At 43.3% G+C, this 14,351-nt stretch overlaps 1 protein-coding gene across 2 annotated transcripts in view; it reads right to left on the bottom strand.

The window, feature by feature from the left end:
• LOC135221934 (sentrin-specific protease 1-like) overlaps positions 1 to 14,351 on the bottom strand; it is a 124,590-nt gene that overhangs the window by 97,286 nt on the left and 12,953 nt on the right. For both annotated transcript variants that reach the window (XM_064259961.1, XM_064259960.1), the window contains exon 2: positions 8,769 to 8,863. In XM_064259961.1, coding sequence (XP_064116031.1) covers positions 8,769 to 8,863 — 95 coding nt within the window. The remainder of the gene's footprint in view (positions 1 to 8,768; positions 8,864 to 14,351) is intronic.

The following is a 14,351-nucleotide window of genomic DNA, read 5'->3' as shown; positions in this document are numbered from 1 at the left end:
GCTGAGATTTCTGCAGGTTCATTAATAAATCAATATCCTGCATAATTGAAATGACAAATTTTTTAATCAATATGATATTGCAATGATACAATTAAGTTTGTTCATACTTACCTGGCAGATATATATATAGCTGTATTTTTCCGAATCCGACAGAAATTTAAACACTTACGACACACGCAGTGGGAGTCAGGTGGTTAGTACCCATTCCCGCCGCTGGGAGGCGGGTATCAGGAATCATTCCCATTTTCTATTCATAATTTTTTATTTCCACTGTCTCCTGAGGGGAGGTGGGTGGGTACTTGATTATATATATCTGCCAGGTAAGTATGAACAAACTTAATTGTATCATTACAATATCATTTTGTTCATGAAACTTACCTGTCAGATATATATATAGCTGAATCCCACCTTTGGTGGTGGGAGTAGACAGAATAGAAGATTTTAGGAAACATATATATGCAGATAATTGATATCTTGATTCCTTACCTGTTAGCATAGCTGACTTCGTGGTTACTGCCGCGTAAGTCTGCTTGTGCTACTAGAGTTGCCAGCGAGGTAGAGACCTATATAGCTGGTGCACTCCAGATGATCTGTCAACAGGGGCGAGACCACGACGTGACTAGACCATTGACCATACAAATGAGGGCAACGAAGTAAAAACCAAACCACCTGGCGTAGCCTACCAAAAGTTATCCCACATAGACTAAGCTAATGGAAGGGAGATCCGCCGCAGGCGGTCAACCCCACAACCATAACACAAGTTAAAAAACTCCCTAAACCATTAAAGGATAGGATAGCGCTACCTCCTGCCCCCAAAACAGTGTCTGCAGCGACGTATGGTCCCGAGCGAGTAACAATTTTCGTATGTTGCTTTCACCTCCCGCAGTAGTGTGAACGCAACACGAATTTGCTTCGCCAATAAGTGGCGCCAAAATGTCTTTGATTGCCATATTTTTGTGAAAAAGCCACCGAAAAGTAGCAATAGCCCTCAACTCGTGGGCTTTCACTTTCAGAAGCTTCCATGTCACTTTCACTACACTTTCATGGGCTTCCTTAACCGTACTCCTTAAGAAGAACGCCAGTGCATTCTTCGACATCGGAAGATCTGTTTTTTCACAGAGCACCACAAGTTCTCCGAAGAACCTCTGCATGCTCTGGTTCTCTGCAAATAAAACTTGAGAGCCCTGACAGGACACAGGACTCTCTCAGCTTCAGGTCCCACTAGCTCCGACAACCCCTTGATCTCGAACGTTCTCGGCCAAGGGTTGGAAGGGTTCTCGTTCTTTGCTAAGAACGTAGGACTTAAGGAACAACTGCACTATGATCCTTGAACCCAATATGCTTGCTTATGACTTGAATTTCGCTAACCCTCTTCGCCGTCGCCAGAGCGGTTAGGAAAATGGTCTTCTTAGTAAGATTTCTAAGCGAGGCTAAATGGAGCGGTTCAAATTGACATCGACATGAGAAACTTCAGTACCACGTCTAAGTCCACGATGGTACTTTAGGTTGGAGAACTTCACAGTCTCAAATGATCTAATGAGATCATGAATGTCTCTATCATTCGCTAAGTCGGAGTCCCTCTACTGTTCCTGAAGACCCACAGAAAGCCACGCTTCTGTTATGCCTTTACTCGTGGGAAACGGCGCTAGTTTCGCTTCTTTCCTAATGGTGAAGAAGGAAATCGTGCTATTTGGCTCACAGAGGTTGATGGTGGAGGAAATTGCCCTTTCCTTCTGCAACCAAGACTTCTAAAGACAGCCCCACTTTGATTGGTAAAACTGCCGATTGAGGAGGGGCCTCCTTGCCCGGCGTACGGCAATCGCCGTTGCCACATGGTCCTTGAAAAAACCCCTCGCTCTGGCCAACTTCTTGAATAGTCTGAAACCAGCAGTCAGACCTGCAGAGCGGGGAGGTTTTTTGTGGTACCTCTCGAAGCTGGGGCTGTCCTGAGTAGATCTTTCCTTTAGGGGCAGAGGTCCTCGGAAAGTCTACTAGGAAGGACATCAACCTCCGGTTGAACCAGTCTGGCCGCTGGCCAGCAAGGGGGCGATGAAGGGGTCCATTCTCGCTCCGTTCTGATGCAGCGCGAACTTCCTCATTACCTTCCCCCGAGGATTTTGGAATGGGGGAAAAAGCGTAAATGTCTAGTCCCGACCAAGTTCCCACAGTAGGGCGTTTTCTACTGCCGACTGCTCCCGGGGTCCATAACTGGGGAGCAATAACAGCGGTGAAGTCTCTTTATTTCGTTCGGGAAGTTGCGAAAACGTCCACATGAAGGACGTCCCTCGAACAGCTTCCATAGCGCCTGGCATTTACTTCCTGATGAAGGGTCCATTCCGTCGGCAGGAAAGCTGTCCTTTGCCGACTGATAATGGTGTCCGCTCGCCACATTTTCCAGACGCCTGACACAAACCACCTTGTCAGAATCGTGACGTTTTGCGGACTTCGCCCAAATCAGGATATTCCTCGCGATGACGAAACAGAGAATGAGAGTGAGTTTCCCCCCACCCCTGTTTTTCCTTGGGAGGTATGCCAAGGCTGGGTGGTTGTTGCCCTCCGAGTTTTATTCTGAAACCACTTTGCGTGGAGACTTCCTCCTCGAAGAAACCCTTAGAGCGAGGGTTAAAACCGCTGAGAGTTTTCTTTTAGGTTGAAATGTGCCAGGGACACCCTGTTTCCCCTCTACCATGGTTGCCTGACACTTCCTCCCCCTCCCTCCCAGTCGTTGCTCCCCAACCCGTGTGGACGCGTCGGTAAGAACAACACTAGGTCGGGGTTGGTTCCGAAGCTTGAGCGAAAAGGTCCTTTCCGCAAAGCTTCTTTTGGATCCAACCACCATTTGAGGTGCGTTTTTCCCTTCTTATTCCGTCAAAAAACAAGACCCTTCTTCTAGATCCTCGTTTGCGTGACCCAATTGCTTGATAGGAAGAACAGGTGAAAAGTGGTCGGAGGGTGCAACCTTTCCCATGATAAACCAAACTGAATCGTGGGGTCTACGTGAAGCTTTTCAGTAGCCTACCTCTACAATTCAGACATAGGAACAAAACATCTAAGCGCTAGCAGAAACTAGACCCTGAAACATCTTGATCAAAGAAAAATCAATACCAAATTCAAATCAAACCAAAGTCAACGTGCTGTGCCAAAGCCACCGATCCAATTCAGATACCAAAGAAAAACCAAAAGGGATAACCTCAAGTAGCTTAGTAAGTTTCCCAAAAATCTTGGACGGAGGTGCTTGCAAACAGGTTTTTGTTTCCAGCACCGGCGACAGAAAAAATTTATGAATAGAAAAGTGGGAATGATTCTTTGTATTTAACCCGCCTCCCAGCGGTCAGGGGAATGGGTACTAACCACCTGATCCCTCCCCTGCGATCGTTTGCCTTGCCTATGTGTGTAAGTTTTTGTTTAAATTTCTGTCGGGATTCGGTAAAAAAATACAGCTATATAATTATATTCTGACAAGGTAAGTTTCATGAACAAATTGCATTTTTTCCATATTCAACAAACCTTCGGTCTTAACAATAGGGAATATTTTCCAAGCGCCAGCTGGTGTAACTGGTTAAAACAAAATCAAAGATTGTTAAGCAAGGAATCTGTGGAGAATCTGGCGAAACATCCTGCATGTAAGAGGTGATAGCTGGTCAGAAACCGCGCACAATTACTCTTTTTCTTAACCCCGCCTTGGAGATTAAGACCACTATCGCTTTTGCTTCTCCTTCCAAGCCGGTGATTTGGTGACCCATTTTTCTTTTCTTTTAGGAGATGCTTGTGTATGTATTTCTGGCTATTTGGATTCTATAGACCGTGCTCCTCCCAGCCCTCCATCAACGCATGAGCCTGGGCACTTGTGGATTTCCCTGCTCAAGATTTTAAGCTTCTGTTGCCACAGACCCACATAAGATGTGTAGTAGGTGTCGTGCTAATTATTATATGATAACTAATCCTTGCCAGGAATGTTGTGCCTGGCCTAAGTCTCAGTGGAGAATGCTTTAAAAGAAGAGGGAACATTGTAGTTTCGACTCTTCCTTCTTGGGAGGTTTTCCTTTTCCTCGGATGGATGATTTGGCTTCCTCCCTCCGTAGCGATTCGCTCACCGTGTGGACTAGTGCCCCCCCAAAAAAAAAAATTTTTTGGTGTCCCTGTGGTCCTTTGTTTCCTTTTTCTTGCCATTGATTTTGATTAGGAAGTGATCAGGAGTTCCACAGGATAAAAAAAATTGGGGTTTTTTTTTTTTCTTGGCTTATGTAAACCCCTCTCCCTTGGGTTCTCACTTTATAACCGAGAGGGGGTATGAGGAGACACGGGCAACACGCATGTATGTTCACATAAGATCTTTATTCTATGGATCTTCCGACGATTATCTGTAAAAGCTTAGTAGCCTAATCGCCTAAGGATTCTGCGATCTCCAAGACTGAGGCTGAGGGTCGAAGACAAGGCTTCATTGGTCAGTGGACGTGCTTCTCGTTCTCCTGGAGGAGACCTTAGCCTTAGAAGTCCATCTCCTTCAGTTAGCTCTCGTCAGCAACGTTCCTCGTTTCAGGATCGTGCCCAGTTGACTTCTCAAGGTTGTGTACTCGAATCGTCACACAATCATGTACATGCTTTCTACCATGACCGTGTACATGTTTCACCAGACATACGTGTACGTGATCCTTTTTGTGATCGTGTATGGGGTGCTTCTCACGAGCCAGTACGCTATTCAAGTCGGGATCGTGTACAGGTGTCGCTGCGAGATGAGTTCCGAGAGCCTTTGGTCATGGTATCTTCCAGTTTTAGACCAATGTTGACAAGAATGTTGGGCTTCCTGGGAAACCTTCTGCAGCAGTTTTACAGGAGGAGGATACTGCCAAACCGTCTTCTTCATGTCATCGGTCACCTGTGCCGAAGCAAGAGGAGGGAGAGTTCATGTCATCATTTGCAGAGGTTGTTGATCTCATTCATGATCTCAACAATCTCGACGATAGGGCACAAACTCAACCTATACCCTAACGGGTATAGAGGTCTTGCTAGATGCTAAATTGGACTCTAGAATTTCTTTTGAGCTCCCCTTGTCAGGCCACGCTCAGTCCAACCTACAATGCGTGAACGCTTTGGTGTGAGGCTGAGAGGAATCTCTGTGTTCTAAATCATCTAAGCTTTTTCCCCCTCCTCTTGTGCAGCATAGGAAGCATCATGCATCTTTCTATCGTGGGTGAATGAATCAGCCAATCATCCAGATACGTATAGAGAAATGTTGATCTCCAGTAAATGGAGCCACTTGGCTAATGGGGCAAGCACTCTGGTGAATACCTGTGGAGCTGTCGACAGTCAGAAACATAAAACACGAAATTGGAACACTTGGTTCCCGAAGACGAACCTCGAATACTTCTGAATCCTGATGAATTGGAACGTGGAAGTATGCATCCCTCATGTCAAGGGAAATCATCCAGTCCCCTAACAAATGTTAGTAAGGATGGACTGGTTCGTTTCCATGAGGAATTTCGTTGTTTGAATGTAAAAATTCAATGCGCTCACATCTAAGACCAGCCTCCATCCTCCTGTAGACTTGGATACTAAAAATAGGCAGTTGTAAAATCCTTTAGATTCATCAGCACTCCCTTCTTAAGAAGGGACGACAGTTCTTCTGGGAGGGCTGAATACTTCTCCGATAATATAGAGTAAGTCGCCAATGCGATAGGAGTGCTGCTCAATGGAGGCTTCTGTTTGAAGGGTATGGAGTATCCTTTTTTCAGTACTTTTATTGCCCACTGCTCTGTCACTTTCTCACTCCATCTCTCTCCCCCAAAAATTGGAGTCTGGCCCCCTTGGGTGCATGAAGGATTCAATCCTCACTTATGAGCTGCTGATTTTCAAGAGGATCTTTTAATGGCATGTGAGACAAAGTGAATAGTTACCCTCAGTCTAGATTGTGACCTCTGTCTGCTCCCTCGAAAGGGCCGAGTCAGAATAGGGGAAGCTGACTTGCTGGCTGTTGGCCACTCTCTAGGGTATCTGGTAGACTGAGCAAGTAAATCACGAATAGCCTTTTGTTGAGATACGAGACAATCTCCTCTACCGTAAATTGCGGAAAAAGATGAAGTTCATCAACTGGCAAGAAAAGAGAGAGCATACTATGGGAGGATGTTAATGCCCTTAGATGTAAAAGACACCCAAAGCTCCCTCTTCTTAAGAATTCCTATGGGATACAAGGAAGCTATCTCCATAGAGCCGTCTTGTAACTGCTTTGTCTGCGCAGGACACTATGGCTCTTATTGGTAGTGATAACTGATTAATGTCGCCTCTGTTAGGTACGTATCTGGGCCGATTCTCTATTATGTGCCGATACTCTATTATCTGTGCCGATAACCAGAAATCGGTACAAGCCCCATAAAACCGAATTGCCAATAACTAGAGACTACCTGTCCCTCAAAACTCTTGACAAGATCTTTGAGTAAGTGGCCCATTTCTAATGAAGAAAAACATAATCTTTGCAGAAGAAATGCAGATCTATGGGTTGAATCAATCAGACTGCAGAAGTCCCTCTGGGAGGAGGCAGCCACTCCCAAGGAGGGAGCTTCTTCAGTGACATAAGGCGATATCTCCTAGTGGATAAATGAGAAGGCAGAATATGTATTACAACAAGCATTGCCTTGTTGCCTCTTCTCTGTGAGCCAATTTTCCATCTTGCACATGACTTTCCTAGAAGAAGACAAGAAAACCATTTTAGGCGATCCTGATCAGTCAGCTGACTGGTCGCTCACCGAAAATGACAAAGCCAGAGAATCAGGAGCCACTGGGGAAAAGAAATCAGGAAAACTTTATAGCAAATATCGAAGTAAAGATGTGTACACCAAAGGTGTAGAATCCTGCATGACATCCTCTTCATCCAATGAAATTGGAGACAGAGGATCTGGAGGAGCTACATCGATGAAGAAGCATACTTCCGGAGGAGGCCCGAGATGCTATCTAACTGTTTCTGGAGAGGCCCCAAAAGAAAGTGTGTACCAAAAGTCTGAGGTGCGAAATCAGCTGCCGATGCCAAATCAGAAGGAACTGGTGCCACAACACTAGCACACACTACTGACAATGAACAATGGGGCACCAACCCACGACTGGCTGAGACTGGATGTTCAACTACTAGCAAGCATTTGGCTACTAGTGGGTGCTCAACTTCCACTGGACACTTGGTGAAGTGGGCGCTCTGCTACTGATGGTCGCCTAACTGCTAAAGGGCGCTGATCTATTACAAGGCGCTCGGAAGAGGTACATTGGTGCTCACAGCAAAGAAAGGAGTGCTTGGGCAGTCGGTGTAATTAAGACACTGATGACGGTTTGTGCACTACAGAATAATGCTCAAACTGCGAAAAACGACCAGGGGAAACCCAAGAACTACACGAGGGTTGCTGGTTACTGGGAAGTTCCTTAGTCCTCTTGCTGGGAATAGGAGACTGATCTCTGAAAGTCGAATGCCTCATGAGAGGATGGGACTCTTCTGATAAGTGTCACTGGCACCTCTTAGAGAGATTAGAATATCCTGAACAGGATGAGAGACAATCCACTTCCAAGGTGCCTTTCCAATGGCTGCCTTTGGTCATCACCTGGGACATCACAGGTCTGACTGAGGGGTAAACTAGCTGTGGGCAGACCATACCGACCTCCCTTGGGCCTCCAGTATGTCTCATACCAGGGCTGGGGGAGTATGGCAGTGACCTTTGACTAGGAGAGTTGGTGGGATGAGTAGCCACCTACTCCACAATCAATTCACTTACACAGGCATTGGCACTCTCACTAAACTTCATCTATGAGGACATGCTTAGATGCCCCACTTTGGGCCATTGTACTGGCAAGTAAGTAAAATTTCTGGTCAAAATTTGACTCGAGACTGAGGAAGCAGTTGGGTTTGGAAGCGTGGGAGCCAGAAAAAAGAGAAGTGGTAAAGGAGGAGGATTGGGGATAGGGAGAACAAGATAGCAGGAGAAGACAATAAGTACATCAGCATTAGTAGATTTAGGCATAATGTCCTCAATAGCTACAGATTTAAGTTCAGCTCTATGAGCCGCTTTCCTCTTCATATCTCTCTCTAGCTTAGACAGGTGAGAAGTCAGGAGAAGTCAGTCTTCCACCTTTTTTCATTCCACTCTCTACATTCCTCACAAGTCAAATCAATTGTACATATCTGACCCCTATACGTACGTCATACACATAGTATGAGAATATTAACATGGCTTAGTGAGTCTGGCATTTCAGCCATTGTTGCAATACCGAAAACTTGGAAAGCTAGAACCTGACATCAGTCACTAACAAAAGTAAAAAAAGGCAATAGTTCAAAAAACTGGTTTAATGCTGTAAACCTAACTAAATATCCAAAGCCAAAGGCTAACAATGCGAGGAATATTTCACCAAAGGAGAAGATCCAACACATTCCAAAACACAAAGCTGCATTCTTAACACCTTGCTGGCAGAAAACAAATTGGGCTCTTGGCCAAGTTGTTCCTCTTTTACCTGAAAGTGGACAGGGTCTTTCACCTGCATAAACTAAAGGCTATCGTTACAGTGAATTTAAAAATTAAGTTGCTGTCAAGTACAAACTCTTAGCTAAGTCATTAATGGGTAAGTTACTTATATAAAAAATTAAAATATACTCAGTTTCTACAGTACTTGGTATACATTTTTGGCATATTCAACATAATAGGTATAAATTTTAGGCATGTTCGACATAAAAGTTAAATTTTCTTTTCAGTGACAGCAAAAGATTATGAAGAACACAATAAAAGTAAAAAAAATCTTACAAGATCTTATTAATGGTTCCTCTGTTTCAGATAGGGGCCGGCTTCTTTTGCGAGCCGGCTCCCCTACATCAATCATCAGAATGTCGTCGTCCTTGCTGTAAGTTAAACAAATTGTACATTACTTAGCAGAGAGCATACCGAATTAACAAAATTTACTGAAATTTATAACAAATAAATTAAGAGTACAATTAAACAAAATGCGCACTCAAATAGCAAAATTTTAAGTGATTTTTATTTTACATAACATACAAACCTTAAGTTCTTTATATAGAATTTAAATTGAGAACACGAGTTGGAAAGGTCAATCAAACTTATTGACAAGGTAGTAAAACTATGGACAGGAAAGGGGAAGCCCTGCCCTCTTGTCAGTCTGCACTTTGCTTTGCCTTCCAGCTTAGGTGCCAGAGGTGGGCCATTCATGTAAAGAATTTCAGGTTTGTATGTAAAGAATAATATAAATTATGGATGCTGCCTGGATGACTATCTAGTTCACTTGTTTGCCACAAGGTGTTTCAAATGTTTTAGCTCATGTCAGAATTCTCTTTGACAGCCCAAAAGTTGTGGGGAGGCTGGATGGGGTCTACTTTAACAGTAGGTAAGTATCCAAATTGTCGCAAAAAGAGACGGATCCCTCTTTTTGTGACAAACCTGCCGCAAACGTCAGGTTAACTTGAGTAAGAAGAAGAATCGTGACGAGTTCAAGCTTCTATGTGAAGTTTGTAGCTAACTCTTATGAAACTGTGAGGGAGGAGAACGAAATAATCTGCTTTAAAATTTATGTCTTACCAAATTCTGAAACAAAATTAACCATGTACGAGATGAAAACAAAGGAAGCGTGCATAGCGAAACCTTTGTATACGGGGAAATCCTTCGAGTTTGCTTGTTACAACACATGTAAAACTAGCATTTGTAATTCACCTTAGCACAAATTAACATAAATTGTAGTCAACGCATAAAGATGAGACACAATAGTGTAAAGCGCCGAGCGTCAGATATTGCTACGCCATGACGTCACGAAAGTTGTGCTCGAGGGCAATGACACGCATAGCGTCCATTCGCTTCCCAGGTACCAAAGATAACGGGTAAGGTGGATCGCTTTTCTCCTCTCCAACACAACCAGGGTCATTACTTTGATTCAGTTAGCATGATATAGTGTTAAGTTCATTGAGGGGTATCCCATGCATCCTTTGAATGAGGAAGTCTAATTCGAGTTCATATGGCCAAACGCAAAGTAAATAATACGATTACTATATGGATTTTATTTTAGATTCTTGATTTTCTTATCTCTTAGTCTGCCTCACGGGCATAGAATTGCAACGGCCACGTGGTACCTAGATTCTTTGCATTTTTGTAGTAAATGTTTTCTGTGAAGCTTTTTATGTGGAATTAACATGTATATATGCAGTGGGGGAAAGTGTTGAGTGTTATTATAGTTTATTTTTCTGAATAAATATGCAAAATTTCCAAACCTTGCTTCCTCAATCCCTCCACTGAGTTGTAGAGTCTAGTCCTTCAGACCTTGTTATTGCCCCACCACCGGGCTAGAATCTAAATAAGCTAAAGGCAAATAATTCGCAACACAAATAATAAAATTTTATCCAAATAATAAATTTTATTATGAAAATTCATATTATTTGAGATAAATCTTACCTACTGTTAAAGTTAGCTGATTCCCACATTAAGAAGAGGACGGTGGGTGGTGCAGCTGGACAAAAGTCTGCTCAGCCAATCAAACTCAAAACATTCTTACCTGATCCAGAATCCTTTCTGGATTTTACTACCACCAGAATTTGGATTCCATTCAGAGAGCAAGGCTCTCATAATGTGCAGCAAAGAGCAGCCTTGTGGAGAAAACCACTACAATTCAGTCAGAATGAAACAAAAGTGGCGTGAAGGGACCCCTGTGCCTGAGTCCAAAAGCCCTATAAAATGACAATCACTTAAATACCTTTACGATATAAAGGTATGCTCCTATACAAAATTTATACCGTCACTCTCCCCAAAATATTAAAAGCCAGGATTTAAACAAAAGAGCCTACAGGATTACTCTTTCTTCAGTTCAGGAAGACTACCCACTACTGGTAGTGGATTACGGGCTTTACTGTGTTCAAACACGATTCTGCATAGTACTTCAAGTAGTGAGCGGGTAAAAACCAAATTGTACTTCTACTGCATCACATCAATCCTATCCTGAAGTGACAAATTTACATAACACTAAATGAAGTTACAACTGCTGCTCACATTATGAATGTTAACCTTCAACATAGGTAGAAGATATGGAGCTAGTTCTCATGCACTAGCCTCATTAAATATCTCACAGAGGACCTTGTGTTCTTTGACAAAGACATTCTAAGTTTCTAAAAACACATAAGAAAAGGTTAACCTTGCCTCTTCCAGGCATAACCTTCAACAAATACATTCTAGGTTTTCTAAAACCACAAAACAAAAGTTAACTCTGCCTCCTCCAGGCTTAACCATTGGCAAAAACAGGTAGGTTTTCTAAAACCAAACAACAATAGATTAAATTTGCCTCTTCCAGGCTTAACCTTTTGACAACGATATCTAGGTTTCCTAAAACCACAAAAATGACATTTTTATAATAAAATTATATTTTGTATACACTTACCAAGTAGCTACATAGCTATAATTTTCTACTCCATGGCAGTTTACCATGAAATTCACAATAGCAATTCTTTTGTTTAGCTAAGGTAACAGGCACCGCCCACTTTTCGGGGAAGTAAAGGTACAACACAGCTAAGACCGTCATTCGTTTTATGCCTGTCCATAAGAGGGGATGAGGGTGGGCTCTGTTCATGTAGTTACTTTTCAAGTACATGTATATACAATGTCATTTTTGTATAAGAAACTTACCAAGTAACTATATAGTTGAATCCACACTGGCTGGAGGTGGGAATCATGGACATATTCTATTCTAAAAGCACTCAATGACAGAGCTGAATTTACAATAGTACCTTAGCTAGCATCAACAAAATGCTTGTTGTAACCTACCTGGTGAGAGAGCTCCAGCATGAAGATACTGCCTCTGGTCAGAGCTCGCCTCAACCTGTAGAGCCAAGGTAGTAGAGCCAGGTTTCCTCAACTTCAGTGGGATGCTTTGCAATCAAGGAGTACAATGATGACTGCCAAAGCTACCAAAACAAAAACCCTTGACCTGGACAACACACAAAATGACCAGAAAAACCAGTTACCTGAACACAATAAAAACTATTACCATTACCCAACCAACACCGACCAGTTTGGTGGGTGCTCCAGGTAAACTGTGCCCCCCAGCTCCCCAAAACTTGACGACCACTGTCAAGAGAAGTTAAAATATCAGGTCCCACAATTATTATAAACTATCTCTACGTCACATAAATAAAAAAGAGTAAATACGGATTTACATCTCCAAAATGTAGCTTGTACAATTGAATCAAGAAATACATTATTCTTGAAAACCATGGAAGTGGCCATTGCCCTCACTTCATGGGCCTTGACCTTGCATAAAGAAAAAATTTTTTCTGAAACCTTTGAGTATGATTCAGAAATAACAATGCTGAGAAAAGAAAAAAAGCCAAAGCGTTTATTGACATAGGACATGATGGGTCCTTGACTGAACACAAAAGGTTAGAGAAGTGGCCTCAGATTGCTTTAGTTCTTCCCAAGTAGAATTTCAATGCTCTTATGGGGCACAGGGTTCTTTTCTTGATCTGCAGGATCGAGGATGTCAGTCAGCAACTTGATTCTGAAGGAGCGAGGCCAAGGATTAATTGAAGTTTCCTTTTTTGCAAGAAAACAAAAAATGAATGAGCACACTGCATCCCCCGTGAAAAGCCCACATCTCGCTCACTCTTTTAGCTGTAGCTAAGGCTACCAAAAAAAAGTGTCTTCCTTGTAAGATCCTTCAGGCTAGAAGATTTGCATGGGTTCGAATGGAGGCCCTGGAATCCACTTCAGAACAACATCAAGATTCCAAGACAATAGAGCCTTTTCCCTTTTGGTTGTCTCAAATGACTTAATCAATTCACTGATGTCCTTATTTGAGGGCAAATCCAGGCCCTGTGTCTAAACACAAGAGCTTAGCATGGCTCTATATCCTTTGATTGTGACTGCTGATAATTGTCGAGACATTCTTAAAAATAGCAGAAAGTCTGCTATTTGGGCTACAGAGGTACAAGATGAGATATCATGACTTCTGCACCAGCTGCAAAAGACTGACCACTTGGTTTGATAAACATTAGCATTCACTTCTGCAGCTGGTCTTGAAAGGCCTTTTGCTCTGAAAGGCTTCCTGACAGTCTGAAGCCTGCCAGAGCAAGAGTGGATAGTCCTTGATGGAACGGGAGAAAATGCGGTTGCCAGAGTAGACTTCGTTGCTGTGGTAGAAGTCTTGGGAAGCCCACAAGGAAGTTGAGGAGATCTGGGAACCACTCTTTTTGTGGTCAAAAGGGGGCCACTAACATCACTGAGAGGTTGCTGTGCAATCTGAATTTGTTTATCACATCCCTCACCATAATGAAAGGTGGGAAAGTGTAAACACTGAGATTCGACCAATCCTGGATCATCGCGTCCGTTGCCCATGTGAGAGGATCCAGGACTGGCGAACAATACAAGGGAAGTTGATGATTCCTCGCCATTTAGAACAGCTCTATCGACAGTTTCCCCCACCGCCTCTACAAGTCTGTGCACACTTGTGGATTGAGTGTCCATTCCGTCGGTAGTACCTGGTTGTGACAACTTAACTCATCCGTGATGACATTCAGTTTCATCTGAATAAACCTGGTGACAATCTGGGTGTGATTGTCGTGAGCCCAATGCCGTTGAGTTGTCTGAATGAACAACGACAGTGGAGTCGTGGACCGCTGTCGCAAAGTTGAAGGGCCAGATGAATCGCTTTGAGTTCCTTCACATTTATAAGTAGGTTCTTCTCTGAACTGGACCACATCCTGGATTCTTCTGCATTCTCCAGGTTGGTGCCCCAACCCAGATCCGATGCATCTGAGTATAGTGTGCAATTGGGGTTCAGAGGGAACAGAGATTTTCCTTCTGCAAACCTTCCTTCTAAGAGTCACCACTTGAGGTTCTCTTTGATTTCTTGAGTGATCAGGAACACCAAGTAATCCGATTGGGTTTTCCTGCCAGTTGGCCTTGAGGAAGAACTGAAGCGGACTCATTTGCAGCCTTCCCAAGGGCACAAACTTTTCTATGGACGAAAGGATCCCCAGAAGGCTCATCCATTCGTAGGCAGTACAGGAAAGGCGAGATAGGAACTTTCTGTAGACAAGATAGGACTCTTTTGTTGGATGGAAAAGCCCAAAAACTCTTGAGATTTTATCCTCATCCCCAAATAAAGAATCAATTGGGTTGGGACTAGTTGGGACTTGGATTTGTTGATCAGGAGACCCAGATCCTGGGCCTACTGAAGTGTCTCTTGAATGTTCTCCATGCATTTTGACTTCAATGGGGAGCAAAGGAGCCAGTCGTCTAAGTACAGGAAAACCTTGATTCCGGCTAGGTGTAGCCGCTTTGCCAGTGGGGCAAGGACTCTGGTAAAAACTTGAAGAGCAGTTGACAGGCCAAAACACA

The sequence above is a fragment of the Macrobrachium nipponense genome, chromosome 3 (genome assembly GCF_015104395.2).
Source record: "Macrobrachium nipponense isolate FS-2020 chromosome 3, ASM1510439v2, whole genome shotgun sequence".
Classification (NCBI taxonomy): domain Eukaryota; kingdom Metazoa; phylum Arthropoda; class Malacostraca; order Decapoda; family Palaemonidae; genus Macrobrachium; species Macrobrachium nipponense.
The sequence above is the reverse complement of the archived record's forward strand: the minus strand, read 5'-3'. Positions and strand labels throughout refer to the sequence as shown.